Genomic DNA, 26,143 nt, shown 5'->3' with positions numbered 1-26,143 from the left:
GGTAAGGATCAATAGTGTGTCTAGCATAATTAAGTAGTATTGATTGAATTTTTTGTGTGTAGCTCATGGATGTATTGATGCTTGTTTAATATAGATCACATGTTTCACAAAAGAAATACTTTTGATGGAGTCTCAAAACATATAGGCATAACACCAAGAGTCACTTGTTCCACAAAATAAAAATCTATTGATTGAGTTTGAAAACATGTGGACATAACACCAATAAGTTACAAACTGCTATTCATGTTTACTTGTCCATTTATGGTTTCTAAATATCTTCGAATCCCTCCATTGTCTATGTCTCTCTGCTGCCATTGAATTGTCCAAAGTTTGTCTTCGTCTTTGCTTTTGGGCTAGAATAAAAGCAAGCTTGACTTTGGAGCTAGCAACTTTTCTTTTAGCATGCAGCCTCTGTAGTATGCCTCGGTAAAACCATTGGAAGACTTCCTTCAGACTATTTGCCTTTTGACTCCCTCCGTAGTGTTGTGTGTGTCTGAAAAATGCATTACGTGCCATGTAGTGAGACTTCTCCATGCCTTGGGTAGACCAAATTACTGGGCATCCATACTTTTTGACAAAATAGGGAAGGTGGTTGTAGATGATATGCTGTTTTCACAGAGACATAAGAATGCATAGTAAGTTATAAAAAAAAAGAGGATCACACTTAAGTAAAAGAAGAAGACAGAACTTTACCATGTAGTGAGTTATATTGCAGGCTGTCCATGCGTCTTTCATTGACTTCCCAAAATGTTTAATTGCCTCTTCAAAGTTCTTGTAATCACTTTTTGTCCATGTTACATTGTTACAGAACATGAAGAGTTGATCAAGAGACCTCCACACCTCTGCCTTCACATTTCGTGCTTCTCCATCTGCCTCATGATCTTTCACGGCATTATGGACTTGCTTCCACAATCCATAATTAATCCTTGAAACTGTTCTACATTGCCTTACTTGCTTACTACTGTGTTTGGGTCGAGACAAGAATCTTCTTGCCTTAACACCACCAATAGAGGGCTTGATTGGTACCTCCTTGCCATTGGTAGACTTTTTAAAATCCTTTGTGATATGAATATCACCTCCATGCAGACCTATATCAGATAACACTTTTTCCAATGCTTGAAGAGCATCCTTTCTATTTTTTTTGGGACGAAGTTTCCAAGCAAATCCAATATACAAAAATACCAATTTCTCAATAATTCGACATAGACCATGCAATGAGCATATGTGAACATTACATAGTGGAATGTCAAGAATGGCCTTGAAGTCAGGGTCAACTTTATCTCTATTAGGTGCTCTCTTCCACCATTTGGAATCCATTACTTGAGCTGATTCTTTGCAGTAAAGACAAGGAGACTTTGAGTTACCTCCTTTACTAACGTTATACATGCACTTAAGTGTTTTAAGATCCCCCGCCATGTGCCACTCTACTTGAAAATCACCTTTTCCTGCAACATGGAGATTCTCTCCTCGCACTTGTCTTTTATTTATTCTTGGTATTTCCGTGTGGTGAAACACCCAATCTAGTGTTTCATGGTCTTCTATCTTTACCTGCTGTGATTATAGAAAACAAAAGTCTTACTATAAAAGATTTGAAAACAATGACTAAAATCAAGTACGAAACAAAAAAATGATCATACCTGGAACGAGCCTAACCACCATATGTGTTTCTCTGACTGCACACTAAAATACTTCGAACTCGCTTCAGTCAATGATGTATCAAGTGCTCCATTCATCAATGTAATAGTAATCCTTTCCATTTTCTTTTCCTTTACAACCTCACACTCATCCAGTTTAATAACAAATTTCAAAATGCCTTTGCACTCCTCAAATGTTATTTCATAAAACTCGACCATTCTTCTTTGAAGTTGTTGTAGATCTATAAATATATTGTTCCAAGGGTCATACACAGTGGTTCCTTTACCACCATGAAATATTTCTTCAATATGCTTGTCAATCTCATAGTCTTTTTGTAACATGAATCGTGGAAGTGTGGCAGTATCCATGTAAATATTTTGAAAAAGTGCAATCATCAAGTTCAGTGATGGATTCTTTATGAGAGGCCTACACACGTCGTCAAAAGAGATGCGGAATCTTCGGGAAACAAAAAAAAACTAAGGAGATATTTAATGCAAAATCGTGTTAGTTAGACAAAAGATTATCTTATTCCTTTCTGAACTGACAGTTCTGTAGTCCTTACTGACAGTTCTGAGCCACGTTTCCGTATTTTACTATTTTTGAGGTCTTTAGGAGAGAAATAAATCAAAAAATAGTGAATTTCTTACAGGGCCCCAAAATGAGCTCCCTTTTTCCCTAATGATGGCACATCTCCAACATGGGAAATCGGATGAGCAGTGTCATCCCTTGTTTCAACAAAACCTCGTCTTTCAAGGCTCTTCATTTCCTTGAACCACTCACCACCATGACTTGTCATGTGGTTTGAAGCACTTGAATCAACATACCATACATCATCCTTACATGCTGCTACATCATTTCCAGACATAGCATTAACTACACGTTGAATAACAACAAACAACTTCTCATTATCCTCATTATTTCTGCTAGAGGATGCATAGTTGTTTTGTTGCACTTTTCCATTTCGCATGTCACTCTACTTCTTATAGTAATCTGCCTGCACATGTCCAAGCGTACCACAGTAAAAAGAGCCTCGTGTATCATTATGCTGCCTTTGCCAATTGCCACGACCTCGTTGACTCCTCCTGCCTCTAAACTGGCCTCTTCCACCTGTGTGTTGTTCACGAATCCTGGGACTATTGCTACTCTACTGACCATAATTTTGATTACCTGTTTGACCACCACCTTGGCCACATCCATGACCTCTACCTCATCCTCTACCTCTACTTGTGTAGAAGGCATGCTGCTTTGAACTGTTTTTGTGAAGACTGTTGATCTTCACCCAAATTCTTCTCTTCAATGATCAGCATCATTGACACCAAATCTATGAAGTTGGGTATGTTCTCCCGAGTCTGAATAGATGTCTTGAATACCTTGTATTGTGGCGCCTGAGACCATGTAGACACACTTCCACCTTATCATCATCATCAATAGAAACACCAATTCATGCAAGGGATTCCACAATTCCCTTGATCTTTAAGGCATAATCATTCACAGACATATTTTTCTTCTCCACACTATGAAGCTTATTCTTCAACTGAATCTTTCGTGCCTTGGTGTTAGTTTCATACAGCTTCACCAAGGTGTCCCATGCCCCCTTAGGTGACTTGGCATCCTATATATGCCCAATCATAGTGTCTTGTATGGTGATAGAAAGCCAATACATGACTTTTCTTGCTCCTTGATTCCAATCTTTGAACTATTTTACATATGCAATAGTTGCATTAATCTCCGGTATCTCTGGTACCTCCTCATGTTCACCTTCAATGTAGTCCCAATAACCTTTTCCCATTAGGAAATTTGTCAATCTAAACCTCCAAGCATGGAAGTTGTTCTTGTCAAGCTTCTTTGCAAAAATCTAGTTTATTTCATCATTCGACAGCTTGTCTACAACACAAATTTACCAAAAACAACACTCTTGTTTGACTTGCACAAACTGTTGTATTCTTTGCGGGGCGGTACTATACTGTACCCAAGCTATCACAACCAGTGACCTCAATTTGCATACATAAACCCAATGGAAACTTTAAGACCTCTTTGCAGTACACACAATGTCTACACAACCAATTGCCCTTCTTGTAGTTCCAAAAATAGAGTTCTGCAAAGAATCGAAACTTACCCATAGTGCCCGTCGCGTGAACGCCCATGCAAACTGAAAAACGGAGGTCCAGATACATGCAAAACGCGTTTTTGGCTCGAAAAACTTCGTCCAACAGACAATATAGTTGCCTTGTAGCTTTTGTCCCATAAAGCAATCTCCTCAACTGGAATTTGTTTGCCGGTGCCTCTCGAAGAGCTCCCGACAAGGGTGTAGTAGCCAACACAAAGGGAGAAAAGTAGATGAAGCTCTTAGCTTCGTACCGCTTCTTGTGCTTCTCTTGCTTGTCGCTCAGCCCTTAGTATGAACCAAGCTTTGATACCATGAAAATATGTAGGGGAGAAGAGAGCTTGAGATCTTGCAAGTGTTAAACAATCCTAAAATGGGATTGATCATGGTGAAATACATAGATTAAGCAACATAATTAAGGTGGATTATACCACACTAAAACTCCATGAGAGAGAGAGAGATTGCACACTCAACACTCAATTTTATTACATTCCATAAATGAACCATACAATGATATAGGCTTTCTAGCCTTATCCCACTTTACATGTCATCATCCATGTGGCATTCCTTTTACACATGATGCAGAAGAATCCACTATAGGTACATTATGATGGTGTTGTCCACCCGTGCGCTCTAGTATAGAGCTTAGATGGCGATCTAGACAGACTCTGGATAGAGGGAGTACTGAGAGTATAGGGAATATATGCTCACAAGCATTGGATGCCTTTGCTTGTGCCAACTATGTTCATTTATAGTGCTACAGGTAATGCGGTGGACGTGTCCAAGATGTGGGCGACTACGCTGCATCAATGCGACTCACCGCCTGCGTATTCATAACGTGTCCCCACTGACCACCGCCCACTAATGAGATGAACGTAGTTCCCGAGGGAATATCCCCAGACCCCAGCTAATGCTTGTACCCCTCATCATCTCCTAACCATCAATGGTCACAACTACGACCCCTTCCAGCATCTAAGCTGGGGTTTCCACTAAAGATATGTCACCAATGGCTTCTTCTCATAATGGGGACCGCACAAATGTACACCATGCATCAATGTGAGATACATGTTGAGAGGCGGGCATTAAACATATACTAACACCCTGTTGAGATGTCAAGCTGAACATGAGTTGACACTCATGAGGCGCCTGCATGACCGTTCGACATCTACATCACTGGCGGGTTTGGTAGTTAGCACCGACATATCTTCGCTAGAGATTCTACAACTGGACTACACCGACTAGTCCACAGCCACCCACTCCTCTTAGCGTGTTCACATTATGGACTGCTTGTATATACTCTATTATGTGTGTTAGTCACTTTATCTTCTTTGTAGACCTCTTTTGTTGTGTGAAGAAGAAGAACAATTTCCAGTCTCTCACCTTGTGCGTTCTCTTCTAGGATTTGTGTGAGTGTGTGTGTGCTTGCAAGAGCTCAAGCTCTCTTCTCCCCTGTATCTTTTCATGGTATTAGAGCTTGGTTCATGCTAAGGACTAAGCGACAAGCAAGAGAAGCACAAGAAGCGGTACGAGAGGAAGAGCTTCATCTACTCTTCCTCTTTTGTGTTGGCTACAAACAAACTCCGATTGAGGAGCTTTCTTTGCAGGAGCAAAGCTACACGACAACAATTTTCTGGCCGAAAATGCATTTCGGGCACATCTGGACCTCTGTTTTTCAGTTCGCATGCGTTCAAGGGCATTGCGGGGTAAGTTTTGATTCTCTGCGAAACTCTATTTTTTAGAACTACAAGAAGGGCGATTGGTTGTGCAGACACTATGTGTACTGCAAAGAGGTCTTAAAGTTGCCATTGGGTGTATGTATGCAAAGTGAGGTCTCCATTGCACACCAAATTGCACAAGCCTCTTCTCCCCTTCTTTTGGTCGTTTCTGCCTCTCCAGGTGTCCGATTTAAGTGATTCAAAAGTCGTTTTGGGGATTTTAGGCCGCTCTGGATGTAATGGTGATGTCAAAAACACCAAATTCTACATCAAAATACCATCAAAAGAAATGTATAGACTTAAGTGTCTACAAAGTTTAGCTTCGAAGTGCTTTTTCTTATCCAATGATGACGTAAGCCGTATTTAATAAAGTAACTCTACCTCATTTGAAAAAGATACCCGCATTGAATGTGTACTCAATCATTTTTTAAAAAGATACCCTCATTGAATGTGAATGTGACTATTTTTAAAAAAAATTCAATGAATTAGGCTATTTTTCAACGTTTCGTTTGCTTCTTCCTCATTGGTTGTGCTCTATTTTCTCTCTCCTCTAAAAGGCCCTCCAAATGACCTCTGGAATTTCCTAATGGAACATTCCCAACTTCACAGATTTGGTGTCAATGATGCTGATCATTGAAGAGAAGAATTTGGGTGAAGATCAACAGTCTTCATAAAACAAAAACGGTTCAGAGCAGCAGGCCTTCTACATGAGTTTAGGTACAGGACGAGGTAGAGGAGGTTGTGGACATGGTCAAGGTGGTGGCCGAACAGGTAATCAAAATTATGGTCAGTAGAAGCAGCAACAATCCTAGGATTTGCCAACAACACATAGGTGAAAGAGGCCAGTTTAGAGGCAGGGGGAGTCAAAGAGGTCGTGGTAATTGGCAAAGGCAGCATAATGATACACGAGGCTGTTTTTAATAACTCGGTAGCTTGGCAATGCCCAAGATTATTTGCACCTTCTTTGTCCCCTCATGAGTTTAATTCTATCCTTTTTGCAGAGTCATGGGATATGTGGACTAGAGATTTTCGACCCTTTTATACATAGGCTCAACAAACCCCTTTTTGAAAAATAGTGGGCATGGCCCAAGCATGCCATTCCATTATATATGAGCAAGTTATGTACCTATATCAATTAAATGTGTCATGTATGTTGTGAGTATGGCATCTTGTCAACTGAACATTTGCCTATGTCCATCTCATAAAGTATTATTGTAGGCATAATGAATGCAATGCACTTTCTTGAAAGGTATCTTTTCATGTCTCTCCATTGTGTGTGCATTTGAAGTCCCCTAAAAAAAGTAATATCTTTCCCTTGTGGTTGGGAAAACTCCTTTATCACCTTATAGAAGCCATGAATGGATGTTGTAGATATATCTTTCATGACTTCTTTGGGGGAAAGAAGCATACCATAAGAAGCATGTGTGGTGGCTACCTATACAACTTCACCCAATTCTAATTGACAAGTGCACCACTTGAAAGCATAATACTTAGATGTGATCTATGAAGCCCTTGTGAACTTTTGACCCCTCATGACATACATGAATCATTTGGATGCAACCCTGATCATGAGGTATAAGCTTCCATGAGTCTATGTGTAGAAGGCAATACAAAAACCCTTAAAATTTTTCATGAAATTGCCCGATAAAGGCTAAAGTGTGCCATTACAGCTCCATTGTTTTTTTTGCCCCATATATACATACATACATATATATATATATATATATATATGGCAAAAAAAAACAATATACATAAGACATGTCTAGGGTAGATTAGAACCGGGTGGTAGAGCCCGATGTATTGAGCTATCGCATTACTTCACAAACAACAAAAAAAAAAAACTATTAAAAAATAACTCCCACAAATTTATCTGTTAAATAAAGTCGACTTAAAAATGAAACATAAATGTGACATGCATGTGAAGAATTAGTTTACATGGTTGAAAGGGCTGACTAAAGGCTAAGGACCAAATACATAAGAACACGCGCGGAAGAGAGTCGCAGCAGACTCGTGAGCATGATGATCCTTTCAAGTGTGGCTACCACGTCTCTTCATGCCCAACCCATCTCCGGCAGGTAAAACTGTCCCAATCTTCTTGATTATGCCGCACTTGCTGTGGACGTTTAGTGATGTTTAGAGATTGTTTAGCACGTGCATTAGGAGAAGAATGCTGGGCTCTTGTATGAGGGGATACCCCATAAGCCCAGCACATCTTATACATTTCATCGTGTTTTGGCTGTTTTTAGCTCACATAAAAGCGCTTGCTATGAACTGAGGTCCCTTGACAACATGCATTATTCACACACTGTTGTTTTGGGAAGCTGATGAGGAATGCAAGCATGGGCTCATTATGGCATGTGCCCTTTTTTTTGATGCAAGACCGGCAAATGCATGCACATGCCATGATATGAAATTCCAGACAGGTGTGAAGAAGAAGGCCCAATTATGCGAGCCTTGGAAAGAGGCGAGAGAAAGAGAGGTTAGGATATAACTTGGGATCCACAGTTAAGATATGGACAATGCAATTAACATGGACAACAAGCAGAAATGAGCACAATGCTAATTAACTTGACAGTTCCACAGATTTTGTGTGGCTTTGAATGGCATCAATGATCTTGACATCTTTCCATGCAACATCTTGACCTTTTGTGATATGGACTCATGTAGTCAAACGGTAGATATCTGCATTCCAACTTTTCCAAAGTCACGTGCATCTGTCTGTGTCCCCCTTTGTGCTGAAATTTATTGCTTTTGGAGCAAAGTCATTCGCAACTCAAGAAGAATGTGTAGCAGATTTTGTAAAGCATCCACTTGGCATGTTCCAAATCATTTATGGCATTTGAGGCGAGAATTATAAGCATTCCCACATTTCTCGATTCACATGCATTTCTCATGATTGAGTATATTCACAGCTCATGCATGATTGAGTATGTTCTTAAGGCACACATAGGACCTCCCCAGCTGTGTAGCACAGTGGTTACAGTTTTGAAGCCTTCGGGGGCTGACCTGGGTTCGAGTCGTGCTGCCTACAGCCTGGTGTGGACATTGCGAAAGGGGGTGGGGGAGGGCTTGCTCACAAGTGTGCAAAATTCTCTTTAAAAAATGGCATAGGCAGTTTTTGTAGAACAATCACCTGTTCTACATGGTATAATTCCCACCATAGCTTGTGAGTACATGGAACCATGTAAAACAGCCAAGGACAGAATTTTCCATTTTGCAACTGTTAGATATCATCTCCTGTCTTTATTGAGACACCAGGGCCTTTGTTGTGGGTGTGCCCGCCCTTGTAGGTGTTGTTCTCATTTTTCCTCACTCCCCGTATTTTTCCCATATTTTTCCCTATTTTTCTTGGCTTGGGTGGATGCCCAGTGTTGGCAGGAGGGCCCATGAGCTGGCCGACTGATGCTTCAAGTCCACGACCCCACACATGCACTGGCCGACTGGCTGTCTTGGCTGGTCGTGGAGGATCAGGCCTGTCGGCTGCCCTTCTACAAGCTGACTGCAGCATTGGGGCCATATAAAATGGCCCCACAGCCCCTTGCCATTCTTGTATCATCATTCCAGGATCTTCTTTGTGTATATAGAGCAAAGTTACACGCCTCTATCACTCTCTCTCTTGTGCTGTTGTTTTTTGCATTGCGTTTGCTCTTGTGTTCCCAGATCTGGTCATCATCTCCACTGCACATTCTGACATGGTATCAGAGCCATAGGCTCTTGATAGTTCTTGGGATTTGTGTGAGCAAGAGGGGGACTGTTGTGTTGCTGATTGGTGGACTGTATGGGACTGTTTGGGAAGAGGAGAAGCAAGAGGACGGCGGGCTGATTTGCTGGACAGCCACTCGCAGGTGTAAGTTCTTCTTTGTTCCCACCCACCGACCCACCCTTCGTTAGAGGACATGGCCATAACGTTGCTGTCGCATTTGCCCTCGCAGTACGCAGCATTTTACTCATCTTTGATTACCAGTGGTGGCAGGCTCAGCACCATCACATGGGAGGAGCTTGTGCCGATGGTCTTGGACCAGGAGGAAAGATTCTCGAACCCTCCTCAGGGTGGAGGTTCAGAGGCCTTAAACGGCCAACGGTCGAAAGGCCGTAACTCGGGCAAAGGGGAGGCTTCATTGGAGAAGTCTTCTGAGAAGAAGTCCGACGTTGACCGCGAGAAACTAAAGGCAGAGAGGACCTGTAATGTTTGTTGCGAGAAAGGCCACTATTGGAGGCAGTGTCCCAAGCGGAAGACCGAGAAGGGTGAAGATTCCTCAGCAGCAATCATGAAGACTCCGGCTTTTGTACACTTGGAGGTGATGGATACCGATGTTTCATTTTCTTCAGGCAGGGAGGAGGTTGGAGGACTCTCCGCAACGGATACTTGGGAGTGGATTCTAGATAGTGGTGCTTCCAAGCACATGACTCCTTCCCGTTCAGATTTACAGGATCTCTGCAGGTATTCTGGTTACATTCTTACTAGGGATACATCCACTATCCTAGTTCACAGTGAGGGCAGGTTGGAGATAGTTCCCGATGGCAGAGGAGGGAAGCATTCCTCCCAAGTGTTGTATGTTCCGTCACTTGGTTTTCATCTGTTGTCAGTGCATCAGGTTTGCAAGGCTGGCATATGGGTGGAGTTTGATGAGCATTTTGCTGCTCTCCGGGACAAGGCAACAGGCCAGGTAGTTTGGGAAGGTGGAGTGGAGAATGGAGTTTACAAGCTTTCAGCACTCTCTCTCCCAGGTCCTCAGATTTGTGATGAGTGGCAATCTGGTAATGGCCACTTAAGTGTGGATACGCTGCAGGTGCAGGCTTTCCGGGACCAGATGGAGGCTAGCTTGCCAATTGATGGCAGCAGTTGGCAGCAACTTTCCAGTACAGATATTGGTAGTTCTTGCGTTCGTCAGTCAGAACTGAACAGGTAACTTATGCTTTGATGTCTCGTAGTATTCGGGACAAAGAAACTCATGTAGATGATGATGTTCTTTCCACGGGGACCTCTTGGAAAGCCATGCAGGTGGCAGTTGATTACTTGCAGAAGGAGGTGGATGTTGCGCACTCTCCAGGCTTTGTGGTTCCGGATTCAGAGGGGGTGGTTGACAGGTTTCAGAAGGCCTTGCATGGTCTTCAGCAGGTTTTCAAGATTTGGCTTTCCACCATAACAGGTGTTGATCCTTGTGAGCAGTGTGATGTCTCTTTGACTCGGAAGCAAAATGGTCCATTGATTTGGTTGATGGATACCGGATGGGACGGGAGCTTCCTGATGAGGCAGTTGAGCTCATGGTTGCAAATGACTCTTTGGGAGGCAGGATTGCGTATCTTGTGCATGCGAAGGATCTTGGTCTCTTTTACACAGGAGAGGGATTGATGGATGGAGTCCAACTCCATGGTTGGAGTGACTCAGATTGGGGAGGAGATCTACTTCAGGCCCAGGAGCAGTTTTACGGAGCAGTAAGAGGCAGTCATCTTTTGCCTTGTCATCGACAGAGGCAGAGTACCGAGCTGCTTGTGATGCTGCTTGTGAGGTGGTGAGGTTGCATTGCAGGATTAGGCTTCCACTGGAGGAACCCACGGTCATCCAGAGGCACTTTGTTCGTGAACAGATCGTTGCTGATGACATCTTGCTAGAGTTCTGTTCGACGAAGGACAGTACGGTGGACCTCTTCACGAAGTCGCTATCTGAGGCTTTGCTCAGGCGGCACCCCAGCTCCCTGTGGTTGGTTTCACAGCCAGGAGCTAAGAGGGGGTGTTAGATATCATCTCTTGTCTTTACTGAGACACCAGGGCCTTTGTTGTGGGTGTGCCCGCCCTTGTAGGTGTTGTTCTCATTTTTCCTCACTCCTTATATTTTTCCCTATTTTTCTTGGCTTGGGTGGATGCCCAGTGTTGGCAGGAGGGCCCATGAGCTGGCCGAATGATGCTTCAGGTCCACGACCCCACATATGCACTGGCCGACTGGCTGTCTTGGCTGGTCGTGGAGGATCAGGGCTTGTCGGCTGCCCTTCTACAGGCCGACTGCATCATTGGGGCCATATAAAATGGCCCCACAGCCCCTTGCCATTCTTGTATCATCATTCCGGGAGCTTCTTTGTGTATATAGAGCAGAGTTACACGCCTCTATCACTCTCTCTCTTGTGCTGTTGTTTTCTGCATTGCGTTTGCTCGTGTTCCCAGATCTGGTCATCATCTCCACTGCGCATTCTGACAGCAACTTGCCAAATTCCCTTGCTTGTCCCTCTCTCTTGGAGCAAAGTCAATCACAACTTAGGAAGAATAAATAGGGAGTGTTTGTAGAATAACCACCTGTCGTGTACGGCATAATCCCCGTTGTACTCTATGAATGCATAAAACGATGGCTTTCAAAACCCCATGATATTTGTTTTCTATGCGATCTAAGTTATGCTTTATAGAGATAGATGCCATATCCTTTCTACTGACTGTATTGGCTCCACCACACTGTTCTTGCCGGGCATGAGCTATGAACATACTCAATCATGCCACCAACGTGTTGGAAAGTTTGGCGCCACTGATTCTGGGGTGTGATGGCTGCAGGCTGGATGCTGGTCGCCAAGGAGAACACCTGCTAGACAGCAATCTGCTGGGCGTTTTGTTCTCACACAAGCTAGGGACCTACGTTCTGCAATCTACACTGATTTGGGACTGAACTGTTAGAATTAAGCACACTAAGCAATGTTGAGGACTGCCAACTAGCAGTGTGCTAAGCAATGCTGAGAACTGCTAACTAGCAGTGTCAACTGCTATCCAGCATTGTGCACAGCTAACTAGCAGTGTGTACAGCTAACTAGAAGTGTGAATTGCTAACTATCAGTATGGACAGCTAACTGCAGTGTGAAACCAATTGTTGGAGATGAGAGAGTTGCTTAATGGTGGGCAAATAGATTAAGCACTAAGCTTGGATTAACACTCACATAGAGTAGCACACACAAAGTGTTAATTAGCACTAAGCATAATGAGATTAACCATAATGAATGAGACCTAACACAATGATTAACTCATAAAGACAAGAGAGCAGAGGACCAAAAGAGGTTACACCACATAGTACTCTCTACACACCCACTAGTGAGAGAACTAACTCAATTTATTGGTCTCCATGAGCTAGGCATCTAGATCCACTTTCCTCTCCACCTTTCCTAAATCTATCCACCTCCTCTACACATTACGGAGGTGCCTTGATAAGTGGAGATTCATGCCACCTAGGAGTGCCACCCAGCCCCTTATGTGTCATCATTCTAGCCTAATGCCAGAACCTTAGACTAAGACCTTTATCTAAGAATCCACTAAGGATTAATGTGACCTTACACCGTAAGGCATGAATATAGATCACCTAAACTAGTATGAACTGAACCTATGGTTGCTTGTGTTTATGGCTGAATCAAGCATCAATAGTGTCTTCAACCTTTGGTAGACAAGCATTTGCGAGAGAAGTTGCTAGGATAGAAGCGCATGCATATATAGTGACTGCACCATATGAGGCAGGCACACATTGCCCAGCCCTTAGATCCATGCGCTTCAGTGCCCAGCATTGAATGGAAAACATGTGCAGCATTTATTGTTAAATATGCTGTATTTTATCAATCGTGGGGCAGATTTGAGACAGCCGACTGCTGTTAACCAGCCGACTGGCTGTCTAGAGGGGTATAAATACCCATGCCTCAATTCAGTTCCTTCATCTCATCATTTGCCAAGTGCTTGTCACGTGCATCCCGCACCTGGATGCCACGTACACATTTCTGTACAGAAGGTGCAAGACCTGGGATGGTGAACTGGTCCCATGTGAGCCCAGTCCGGGACGAGTCAGCCAGGGATCCATCTCAGTCGTCCGAGGTCAGGTGTGCATTGTCCTGCACATGAGTCCAAGGTCAGGTGTGCACTGTCTTGCACATGAAACAGTGCCAGTCCGTGCTGTGAGTCTCCCTTTGGAATGATGTCAGTGACTATGTGTAATTGGTTTGGTACTGGATGCCAGATCACTGAGTAGTTAGTGTTTAGGACAAGGGGCCAGCCCATAGGGCTATTCCAAGTCAATAGTGTGGGCATGGGGATGGTGTGAAACCACCCCCATGAGGGCCAGGAAGGCCCTGGCTGTACCCACCAGCCATGGGTAGGCCATGGGGGGGCTGTAGGACAGCCCTAGGGGCAAGCCAGGGGTAGCCGACTGGTTATCCAGCCTTGGGAGAGGTATAAAGAAAGTATGGGGCAGCCCATACAGGCTGCCCAGCCTCCAGAAAAGGGGGGTATTCAGTACCCAGCCTCCCAGGCAGCAGGCGCCTAAGTGCCCAGCCCTGTTTCCCATGCGCATGAGTGCCCAGCCATGCATTAAAGTGATGCGCAGCAGTTTGTGTATTTTTTCCAGCATTTAATGCTGTGATCTCAGTCGTGGGCAGAAATGGAACTGGCCGACTGCTGTAGTACTGGCCAACTGCTCATGATTGGGTAGTATAAAAGGAGATGTCCACAATCCCATTCATTTATCTAATTCTCCACCAAGAGCTCAAGCATAAGAGGCTAGACAAAGCCAAGAGGGTGCTAAGCAAAGGGGTGAAGGATTCAGGTCTAGGGCAGGGTATTGTTAGAAGTCATCTCCTGTCTAGTTTTATACACCAGGGCCTTTGTTGTGGGTGTGTCCGCCCTTATGAGGTGTTTTATCATTTTTCCCCACTCCCCGCATTTTTCCCTTATTTTTCATTCATATCTATTAGTCACATTCATTCATATCCATCACATTCACTTTCATTCATATCCATCACATTCACATCCACATATATTTATGACACATCACATCTCTTTCCATCACATCACATTCTTTCACATACACATCACCAAGCCCCGAGTCATCAAGGCTGAAAAGAGAAGCATCGGACCAAGAGACGTCAAGGAAAGGAAACTTTATAGTTGACTAGCCCTTGTGGTTAAATTTAGGTGAAAAGATTGGAAAATAGAGGATTCGACTTGGGAGTCGGTTAAGAATGTTCAGCGCATATTTCTTTCTTTTCATTGCAAGAGTGCAATGTTTTGAGAGAGGGGAAGTATGTTATATGCACATATGTGTGCATATACTAAGAGGCTAACCCACATTAGACTTGTGAGCATAGGAGCATGGGTTAGGACTAACCTTAAGGGTTAAGGTTAGGGTCAGGCATCCAAGGGTCACACATGGAAAATGGAGAGTCAAGAGTCACTTGAGGGCCCTCCTTTATAATAGGGGCATGGGGCACACTCAAGGGAGGCTGGGCTAGGTTATGATATGATGTTCTCTTGTATAGATGATTATATATACTCACCTACCATTTCACTCTATAGCTACTCTATAGCTACATGCTGCTGGATTGGAGTTATACTTCATATCGGGTGTGTATATGGTATGCCTACTTTAAATTTTGCTTGAAAGCCAGCGAGGAGGTCTAGGAACTCTTTTCCTCGGTACCCTGGCAAAACATAACCAAATCTTTATAAAGGAATCCCACCAATAGAGTGGTCGGGTAACCCATGGGCCGGTTGGGATCCGGGGATTCTTGCGAAACAATTAAGATACGATTAGTTATGTTAGTTGGATTAAGTCCTGAGAAGACCCTTGTTCTGTGGGAGGGAATCAGCGCGGCTGTGCTGCCATGTGCATCATAGATGCCATGGACATTCTTAGGGCCAGATCCAGAAAAGGCAACCAGATAAAGAGTATGAACCCAGTAGAAGAACCAGAATGTAGGAGCTTCAGGTGTAGCATCTGAGGTGGACATGGAGCAGGACTTGGAGCAAAGCTTGATCCAGATAAGTGCAGTCGGCTGGCTGCAGAAGTGAGTCGGCTGCCCATAGCCATGGTCGGCTGAACCAGCACATAGAGACAGCAGCAGGCGCCTCAAGAACATGATCAGATCCAGTCGGGTTGCATTAAAAAGACTTGAATGAACTTGTAACTGGCCGACCAGCAGTCGGCCAGTTCCCCATGTAGTCCAAGGGCTATAAATAGCCCCCCTTGCTCTATGTTGTAGTCATTTAGCCCACTAGGGGTTTGAGTCAGTAGGAGTCCTAGTTTGGGACTGAATTTTGGTGTGTTATCACCTTTTCAAGAAGGTAGCCAAGGGCTGCAGACATGTACCTTTTTGTACCATAGTATATACTGAATTTCCAGCACTTCTCTCTCTCTCTCTCTCTCTCTCTCTACTCTCTCTCTACTTGCGTTTTTGCATCAGATGGTGCATTTTTGCATCAGAAGGTTTCCAAGAGTGTTTAGGGCTGAAAGAAGACTACCCAGAGCTTCCGCATGTTACATTGGTATCAGAGCATCAGGCTCAGCAAAGCTAAACGCTGAATCAGTCCCAGATGATGGTGTACAGTTCCAAGGTACAGGAAAGTACACGGATTCGAAGCCCAAGGCGAGGAGCACAGAAGCGGGAAGAGCTCCCAAGAGGTTTGTTGGTGGTGTTCCACAGTGCCAGATGGGGATGGCAGTTCCGTGAGCCAGATAGGTTCTCAGGTAACGGTCCCAAGGGAGGTTTATCCTCCAAGGGTGATGTGAGAGTGCCAGACTCAGTTCCAGGAATGAAGACCAAGACGGTGTTCAGAGTCAGGGCAGGAATGGATTGTGGACTAGAGGAAGACCAGATGCATAGATCCTTCATCAGAGAGAGAGTGGTTTGGAGAACAGGCCGGGTTTTCAGAGAAAAAGGTTTGCCAGGGATGGATGATGACAGAGGGACTTCGGGACAGGATTGGGATGATGACAGTCATCCAAGAGCAGGTTGGATTCCCGTCATCAAGTTTAGCAGAGGGGGATGTCATGTGCATCATAGATGCCATGGACATTCTCAGGGCCAGATCCAGAAAAGGCAACCAGATAAAGAGTATGAACCCAGTAGAAGAACCAGAATGTAGGAGCTTCAGGTGTAGCATCTGAGGTGGACATGGAGCAGGACTTGGAGCAAAGCTTGATCCAGATAAGTGCAGTCGGCTGGCTGCAGAAGTGAGTCGGCTGGCTGTAGGAGGTGTCGGCTGCCCATAGCCATGGTCGGCTGAACCAGCACATAGGGACAGCAGCAGGCGCCTCAAGAACATGATCAGATCCAGTTGGGTTGCATTAAAAAGACTTGAATGAACTTGTAACTGGCCGACCAGCAGTCGGCCAGTTCCCCATGTAGTCCAAGGGCTATAAATAGCCCCCCTTGCTCTATGTTGTAGTCATTCAGCCCACTAGGGGTTTGAGTCAGTAGGAGTCCTAGTTTGGGACTGAATTTTGGTGTGTTATCACCTTTTCAAGAAGGTAGCCAAGGGCTGCAGACATGTACCTTTTTGTACCATAGTATATACTGAATTTCCAGCACTTCTCTCTCTCTCTCTACTCTCTCTCTACCTGCGTTTTTGCATTAGATGGTGCGTTTTTGCATCAGAAGGTTTCCAAGAGTGTTTAGGGCTGAAAGAAGACTACCCAGAGCTTTCGCATGTTACATGTGCCTCATTAAAGCAGGAAAAAAGTGGTGATTCTATGGACCAAGTGCAAGTCTCTTCTTTGATCTGACCATGTGACTTCAGGTTCGGTCGGATCAGTGTAACTAGTTAAGACTTTGACTCGTTAGATTGATTCCCCCGTTCGAAGATTTTTCCTCGAGGAATCGCCCGTGCCTTCCGGGGGAGGGAAGTTTTCCGGGTTCGGTGTTTTGGAGGAACCGCCGGACTAGTCTCTTGTCCGGACATCCGTGGGCGAGGCCCCGCTGCTGGCCTGACTGCTCAATCTTTGGTCGAAAGAAGTCTGTAATCTGCCTCTGTAGGTGTCTCTCCCTCTCTGATTCCCTCCCTCTCAAGAGTCCCTCTCTATGTCTACGAAGCTCCAGCAAGTATAATCCGAGGCATCTCTGATCCTGGTATCTTATGACTCTAGAAAGTGGTCCGAAACCCTCTCTAAACAAGCAGTGAAAACGGCCTCGTATCTCATAATATACTGGACAGTGACATACGTAATGTAACTCTGTCTCTGGCTCCATCTGGCATAGCTGACAAATCCTGGCCTCAGCTGATACTCCTCTGAATCTGCCAGTCTCAATCTCTAGCTGGTGTGAGGATGTGCGCATCTGACCAATAGCACACCGTACCCCATGAGAAAGATGAGTATCCACGTAGCTGGGTCTAATCACAAACCCATCCTCCGTGAGCTGGAGAAGATGATCTCTATAGGAAGCCATCTTCGTACCAAGCTCGTGTGTCGGCTGTATCCATGTCCTCCTAGTGTCCAGCTGAATCAAGTCCTGCCTGATAAGTCTGGTAATCTCTGCCCGTGTGAGAGAGAGGGAGGGTGCATCCAGGGAGTACTGAAATGGAGGTAGCCTGTCCATACTAAAGCCATGCAGTTGGAACCAAGCTGTCATCTGTGCATACCAACATGATCCGTCTCCCTGTGATGCCAATTGTCGTGAAGACTCCAGGGCTAAGCGAGCATATCTATCTCTAGGGAGAGCCCAAGTGCTATGTATAAAGGAGACTGATCGAGTGAGTGCCTCTACTACCAATGGGGGGTCAGCCATCTCTGCACGGATAATATCATGTGGTACAGAGGCCTTGGCCCTAATCATCCGGGAAATCATAGAAACCAAGGACCTCTCCATACGTCTCCATCCATCAGTGCTACCAGCTCGGCTGTGGTGATCCACTGAGGGTCCCCATATCTCCACTCCACAGCATGGCTGAAGTGACCAAAGTGTCAAAGAGCCAGAGCTTTGTTTGAGGTTCCTGAAACTGAACCTGCGAACACATCCTCTCTAGTCTCCCCAATGCTGCATAAGCTCTGGTCAATCTGGTCTCCGCTGCTCTCCTCAAGGAAAATAGTGGGCTACTAAAAACCACACCAAGGTAAGTATATGCATCTGTATACTCCACTGTCTCCTGACCATATGTAAAGGTGGGTATTGACCTCCTAACCCACTGTGCTGTGGTGTTAAACACCATCACCTTGGTTTTACCAAGGTTAATAGACAATCCACTGTTCTGTGCAAACGTGTGCAATGCATCCAAATGACGCTGCATCCCCTCTGGAGAATCTGAGATCAGCACAATATCATCAACATACAATAACAGCGGAATCCATGTCCCTGCTAGCTGTGCTCCTCTGTCACCCTCCTGCTCTACATAGTCCGAAACCTCATCCACATACATCCCAAATAAGGTGGGAGAAAGGGGGCAGCCCTGTTTCACCCCAATAGTGGAGTGAACCATCTCAGATATACCCTGAGTAGTACGTACCTGCCCCACAACTCTCCTGTATAAATCCATGATTCCCCAAATCAGCTCTGTGGGCACTCCCATCTCCTGTAGTCTGCGCATCAGTCTGGCTCTTGGTACTGTGTCAAAAGCTTTTCGGAAATCCACAAAGCAACAATAAATCCTCCTGCCATATAATCTGCCCTCCTCAATAGTAGCTCTGAGTGTCAAGATATGATCAAGAGTGGAGAAACCTCTCCTGAACCCTGCCTGCCCTGATGCACGTATGCCCTCTCTCTCTCTGCCCATCTACTCAACTCCTGCTCAAGAATAGATGCATATAATCTAGCCAATGTGTGACCAATCATGATGGTACGATAATTCCCAGGAAGCATGTGATCCCCTGACTTGAAGATAGGCACAATCGTGGACATATTCCAAGTCTCAGGAAAACCCTCACACATGGCTCGGTTAAACATCATAGCAATAAGCTCTGCAAGCATATCTTTGGCATGAATAAAGTGCTCTGCTACCAAACCATCATGATCATATGCTCTCCCAGTCCTCATCATATCAATAGCTTTCCTTACCATCTCAGCAGTAAAGAAAGCACATGTCTCTGGGCATGGCTCCGATGGGTCTGGCAGGGGCGGCTGTCCTGGTGCTGTGTACAGGGATGCTGCATACTCACCCCAAATCTCTGTGGAGGTAATGGCTGGTGATGGTGAATGCACATGGAATAGTCTCCATGCCATGCCCGAGTCCTGACTCATAAATAACTGATACAAATCCCTCTCTAACTGAGCAAGATAAGCCCTCTTCTTCCGTCGCACTAGGTGCCGAAAGGTAATCCGTGACTGTCTGTGAGTGGTAACACCCATGAGCACCTCCCTCTGTAATCTGATCCTCATCTCTCTGCACTCCTCATCATACCAACTGTTCTGGGGCATGTTCCCAAATCGTCTCCGTGTAGGCTGACTATGGGGATATGCCTCTGATGCTGCAGCATGAAGCGTCTCTATCAATATCTGAGTGAGCTCATCTAATGGCCGTCCCGGCTCCTCGGCACATAAGCGTCTGTATATCTCATCCGTGCACACGGTGTCAGTCTCCCTCGTAAAGGTATAACGAGTGTGTGTGGAGACCTGTCCCAATGGAGCGGTGCTGAACTGAAATGTGAGAGTGAAGGACAAGATAGCATGATCCACTGTGCTACTGGCCTAGTGCCTACCATAAAATCCTGAAAAGAGGGAATGAGACTAGGCTGAGCCATAACATAGTCCACTGTACTAGCACCATGCCGATGTGGAAAGCTAGTGAAACCACCCGATGTCGGGAATCTCTGTAGGCCATTCAGGATGGCCAATCCATGTGCAGTCCCCATGTCTATCAAATACCGCCCATACACTGTATGTTCCTCATCCTGTGAGAGTCTAGATAGGCCCATATCCCCGACATCAAGCTCCCTCAACATCTCCTCTGAGGTATCATAAAATACTGTCTGGTTATGGGCGGTCGTGGCATTGAAGTCCCCCAGGAGAATGATGTCACCATCCCTGGAGAACTCCCAAATGTCATCATCCAAAATAGAAAAGAGAGACTGCCTGCTAGGTGATGCACACACTGATGTACTAGGAGCAAAATAGCATATAGCAATGTAGAGATATCTGCCCGTCTCTGCCCTCAGTCTAACCCACATGTACCTAGCCTGCTCATCTCTGCGGACTATATGTATCAATGGCTGTAGCTCCTCTCTAAACAATACTGCCACTCCTCCTGAGCCCCGTCCTCTATGCTCTGAACGAGTCTCCTGTCTACAAGCTGTCTCCCATCGGTATCCACTAACATGTGGCATGGACTGTCCAGGAGCCTGATGCGTCTCACAGTAGAAGATGATGTCCCTCCCAGTGAAACTATCCTCAAACGCCCCTACATCAAGGCGTAGAGAGAGAGAGAGAGAGAGAAATGAGAGAGAGAGATGTTATTAACGTAGAAAAAATAATGTCTGGTAGCTGATCGCCTGTGCCTACGAACTGTTGGGGTAAAGGCGTTATGCCCACCCTTATAGTGTGTACAAGCCCATAAGTTATAGTACATAGTACACTTAGTACTTTTAATGTACTAAGTGCACTATGTGTACTAGTGCAATATACATGTGTGATAGGGGAGTCACACACTCATGCCTCATGAGTTGACTTATCCCCACAACTCTCTCTCTCTCTCTCTCCCTTGTTCTTCTCTGTGTATGTCTCCCACATGACCTAACCCTAATTCTCCCATCAACTGGTATCAGAGCTTAGTGATCCCTCCCTCTTCCCTCTTCTCCTTGATAGCAGGCACCGGCTCGCAGCAAAGTGTTGGTGGCTACAAGGCGTAACCCCACACAACTGCTCTCAGCTAGCAAGGAGTCAGGCGCAGCTAATCAAGCGAAGGCGTGCAAAAACGCTGGCCATTGGTGAGCGAGTACGTGTAGCGCAAGCCACTGAAGGAGGCGGCGGAAACACAAGCGAAGAGAGCTGTCGACTACAAGTGTGTAGCGCTGGGCGTCGGTTGGCGCTAGGCGAAATATAGGCGAAGGCGTGTTAATCATCGGCGAAGCACACGTTGGGCGGAACCTGTATATCACCATAGTCTTCATCTCGGCTGAGCAGGACAACAAGGGCAGCAGGCACTCTGGTCCGATGCTTCCGTAGCCAGTCGATCTTGAGGATACCAACAGGTGGAGGTAATCTGGCGTCAACCGGTTTGCGCTCCTTGCCTCCGATGGCGGCCACTTTGGAGAAGTCGGGGAGGGCCAGGGTGTTGATGGGCAGAACCTCCATGCGTAGGTAAGAGGAGATGGTGGAATGGAGCCCGGAAACGCCTACCAAGGCCACTAAGGGCACAGGAGGGGTGCGCAGCTCCTCTGGATATATCTCCTCCATTGATTTACCCTGCAGATCAACACAGATCAAGCTCGTAAAAGATCCGGTTTAGCCCAATTCAACCTCACAGAAGCTTGGATTTTGATCAATTTTGCATCCGCCACTTGGGCGATGGAAGCTCCCTGTTCTGGTGAGTACAATCAAAGAAAAAATCAGAAAATTACAAGGTATTTTTCTCAATTTTTTTTTGGGATTTGCAATTGAGCAAGTACAATCAACAATTGAGCAGATACAGGTGTTGAATTGCTCAATTTTGAGCAAAATTGGCAAAATTGGGTGACATTGGTCACAATCAGGATCAATTTGCAAGAAATTGGTCACAATCAGGATCAATTTGCAGGAAATTGGATGTCGAAATTTGGGGCTTTTGATGTAATTGTGCAATTAAGCACTCATACATGTTGTATGATGTGAAAAATCGCACATTTTGGGCAAAATTGCAGCAAATTGCAGTGCAAATCAAGGGGCTTTTGTGTCGATTTGGTTGATTTGCATGCAGGCAATCGCATTTGATGCTGTGGATAATGTGTTGATGCCTTACAAGCACTCAATGTGCCTGTAATTCAAGGGGCTTTCATGTATTTGATGTATATGTGGCCAGGGGGAAGCATCGTGAACACTCTGGATGCCTTCATGTGCATTAATGTACCATGTATGATCAGAAATTGATCTTAAATCAAGGGGTTTTTCAAGTTTGTATGCTTGTTGAGCTTGGCAAAGCAGCAGGCAAGACATTTATGCCTTGAATCCTCAGAAATCAGCTTGCAGTCAAGGGGCTTTTGCCCAATTTCTGTTCGGGACTGTTGTATGCAGTGTACAGGACTGTAAAAGTCTGATTTTCACTCATTTGGACAGCCAGGAGAGCATTTATTGCTATTGTACCTGCTGGTACAGATTTGGCACAGCTTTGTGCAAGTTTTAACATGGCTGTACGTTGTTTTGAGTGACCAAAAGGTTCAATTTCAGCTGCTGTACTTGCCGGTACAAGTTTGGTACATCATTGGTGAGCACTTGGTACTGCTGTACAGTACTTTGGAAGGGCAAAAGAGCACATTTAAGGTGCTGTCCAAAATCTGCAGCAACCAGATTTTGGTGTTTTCATCACATAAAGTGGGAGAATAGTTGCATTCTTGCTTCCGCAGTGGGAGATAAAGCTTGGGAGAACAACTGTGAGCACTTTGTGTGCTTTTGGTGCAGTGTTTGCACATTTTTGCAGGGAGTCAGGCATTTACAGGTTGCATTTTGCTATGGCAACCACAGGTGAGAGCTCTTCATTGCTTCACATCAAGAAGCTTGAAGGCTCGCATAATTATGATATTTGGCAAACCCAGTGCTACAATGTGTTGCTCCAGAAAAAGCAGCACAAGCCTATCAAAGAAAGGGGTGTAATGCCCGCTTCTCTTACTGCTGAAGAGTGGGAAGATATGGATGAGCTGGCAAGATCTACTATCATGTTGTCTGTGTCAGACTCATTACTTTTCAGCATTCGTGAAGAGAAGACAGCTTGGGGAATGTGGCAGAGATTGGAGGACTTGTATGCCCAACAAAGTGCCTCAAGCAAAGTGTATTGGTTGAAGAAACTCATAGGTCTTCAGATGAAGGAAGGGGCATCTATGACAGCCCATCTAAATGAGTTTAATGGTATTGTCAGCCAGGTCATTAATCAAAAGTTGGCAATGGACGATGAGTTCAAAGCCACTTTTTTGTTATGCACTTTGCCAGAGAGTTGGGACACATTCAGGACAGCCACTAGCAACTCGCATGCTATGCTGTCATATGCAGATGTTGAGGGTGCTCTTCTTCAAGAAGAGATGAACAGGAAAAACAACTCTGTTGGAAAGTCCAATGCAATGAATGCACGTGGGAGATCCCAGCAAAGGGGAAAAAGCCAAGAATGGGGAAGGAGCAAGTCTCGCTCCAAAAAGGATTTGGAATGCCATTATTGTGGCAAGAAGGGACACATTAAAAAGCAATGCTACAAATGGAAAAATGATCAAAAAGAAAAGGGAAAAGGCAAAGACAAAGAGAAAGATGAAGCCAAAGATGTAAAGCCAAAGGGCAAAAGTGGAGTCAAGGTTGAAGAAATCAATGTGTCACATGCAGGTGGCAGTGAGGATGAGGTCCTATTTACTTCTTCACTTGATGCCCATTCACTTCTTACAGGTGGTCATGGTATGCACTCATGGATCATTGATTCAGGTGCCTCCTTTCATGTCACAGGTTGCAGAGACTTGTTTGTCAGGTATACTGCTGGCAATGAAGGAGTGGTTTATTTGGGTGATAACCATGCATGCAAGATTCTTGGCAGAGGTGATGTGAGGCTTGTGTTTTCAGATGGCTCACAGCTTATGCTCCATGATGTCAGGCATGTGCCTGAGATCAAGAAGAACCTGCTTTCTACTGGACAGCTTGATGATGCTGATTATGTTACCACATTTGGTAGTGGAAAGTGGAAAATTAGTAAGGGCTCACTGGTTGTTGCCAGAGGCTCTAAGGTGGACACTCTTTATTTCATGCATGCAGGTGTTTGTCACCATGCTAATGTAAATGCAACCGAGCTGCCGGAAATTTCTATGTGGCATAGCCGGTTGGGACACATGAGTGTCAAGGGAATGGAGCAATTGTCTCGTTTGGGTTACTTGCCTTCTCTAAAGTTTTCAAGTTTTCAGTTTTGTGAGCATTGTATATATGGTAGGCAACTACAGTGCCCCCACAAGAAAGCTCTTGGACAGAAAGATGCTCAGTTAGAGCTTGTGCATACAGATGTATGTGAGATGCCTCAGCTCTCTTTGGGAGGGGCAAAATACTTTGTGTCTTTCATTGATGATGCCACACGCAAGGTGTGGGTCTATCCTCTTCGTTTGAAGAGTGATACATTCTCAGTGTTTCAGAAGTTTGTTGCTCATGTTGAGAATCAAACTAGCAAAACACTGAAGGCTTTGCGTTCCGACAATGGTGGAGAGTATATGTCCAAACAGTTTCAGGACTTTTGTGATGCTAAAGGCATCAAGAGGGAGCTCTCTACTCCTTATGATCCTCCACAAAACGGGACAGCAGAGAGGATGAACAGGACCATACAGGAGAAGGTCCGTTCTATGTTGTCACATGCTGCATTACCTCATGGTTTTTGGGCTGAAGCTGTTATGACAGCCGTTCACCTTATAAACAGGTCACCTAACACGAGGCTTGGTGGGAAAGTGCTAGAAGAAGTATGGACAGGGAAGCCTCGGTCATACAAGCACTTGAGAGTGTTTGGTTGCGTTGCGTACGTGCACATACGCAGGGAAATGCGCACCAAACTTGATCCTAAGTCTCACAAATGCATATTCCTAGGATATGGTGACAGAGGTGAAATGGGGTATAGACTTTGGGATCCCGTGAATAGAAAGATCATACGGAGCAATGATGTCATTTTTGATGAAACATGCATGTATAAGGAGCCTGCAAGGCAACAGGAGCCTGGCAGAGTCATCTTTGATGATGATGGACATCATGGACAACAACCAAGGGCTGTAAATCAGCCATTACAGCAGGAAAACCAGCCCTTAAATGGTGCTGAAAATGGTCCAAATGGACAGCCAGAGATGGCAGAAGATATCCCTATGGATATACCACAGTTAGAGGAGATACCGGGCATGATATTTCAGCCTTATGGCATGGAACAGGAGCCACCAATGGGTGATATGCAGGCTGGACAGCAACCTGCAAATGATGGTCATTGGGTACGGAGGTCCACTAGACCCTCCAGAGCCCCTGACAGGTTTGTTCCAGGGGTTGACTACTTGATGCTTACTGACTGTGGGGAGCCCTCATGTTATAAAGAGGCTTTACAGAGGGCAGACAAGGCTCTTTGGGAGCGTGCCATGAAGTCAGAGATGGATTCTCTGCATAAAAATGAAACATGGAAGTTGGTGCATTTGCCTGCAGGCAAGAAGGTTTTGCCATGCAAGTGGGTATACAGGCTCAAAGTTGCATCAGATGCAAAGCCAAGATACAAAGCCAGGTTAGTGGCTAAGGGCTTCAAGCAAGAATATGGTGTGGACTTTGATGAGATCTTCTCTCCAGTGGTCAAAATGACCACACTTAGAGCTGTGTTAGCTTTGGTTGCACATGATGATCTGGACTTGATTCAGATGGATGTGAAGACTGCTTTTCTTCACGGTGATCTCCATGAGGAGATATATATGCAGCAGCCAGAGGGTTATGCAGTAAGTGGAAAGGAGAAGCTTGTATGCAAGCTGAAAAAGAGTCTTTATGGACTCAAACAGGCACCAAGAGAATGGTATCATAAATTTGATACATTCATGAAATCACAGAAATTCAGGAGAAGTGACATAGATCACTGCTTGTACACCAAGAAAGCTTTGGATGGCAGTCTATTGATCCTCATCTTGTATGTTGATGATATGTTGATTGCCGGGAAATCTCGTAAAGAGATGGATGCCTTGAAGCAGAGGCTGCATCAAACCTTTGATATGAAGGATTTGGGTGATGCAAATCACATCTTGGGTATGCGGATAATTCGGGACAGAAATCAGCATGTGTTGTATTTGTCTCAGAAGGAATACATTGGCAAA

At 45.0% G+C, this 26,143-nt stretch overlaps 1 protein-coding gene across 1 annotated transcript in view; it reads left to right on the top strand.

Moving 5' to 3' along the window:
• The first annotated feature begins 7,450 nt into the window (after positions 1–7,450).
• LOC147635113 (uncharacterized) overlaps positions 7,451–26,143 on the top strand; it is a 51,446-nt gene continuing 32,753 nt past the window's right edge. Inside the window, exon 1 of the mRNA XM_086804410.1 lies at positions 7,451–7,529. Within this exon, the coding sequence (XP_086660536.1) occupies positions 7,471–7,529 (59 nt within the window). The 5' untranslated portion in view covers positions 7,451–7,470. The remainder of the gene's footprint in view (positions 7,530–26,143) is intronic.

The sequence above is a fragment of the Cibotium barometz genome, chromosome 10 (genome assembly GCF_041138505.1).
Source record: "Cibotium barometz isolate CiBa-2024 chromosome 10, ASM4113850v1, whole genome shotgun sequence".
In the NCBI taxonomy this organism is placed as follows: Eukaryota; Viridiplantae; Streptophyta; class Polypodiopsida; order Cyatheales; family Cibotiaceae; genus Cibotium; species Cibotium barometz.
This window is presented reverse-complemented; position numbering and strand designations above follow the sequence as displayed.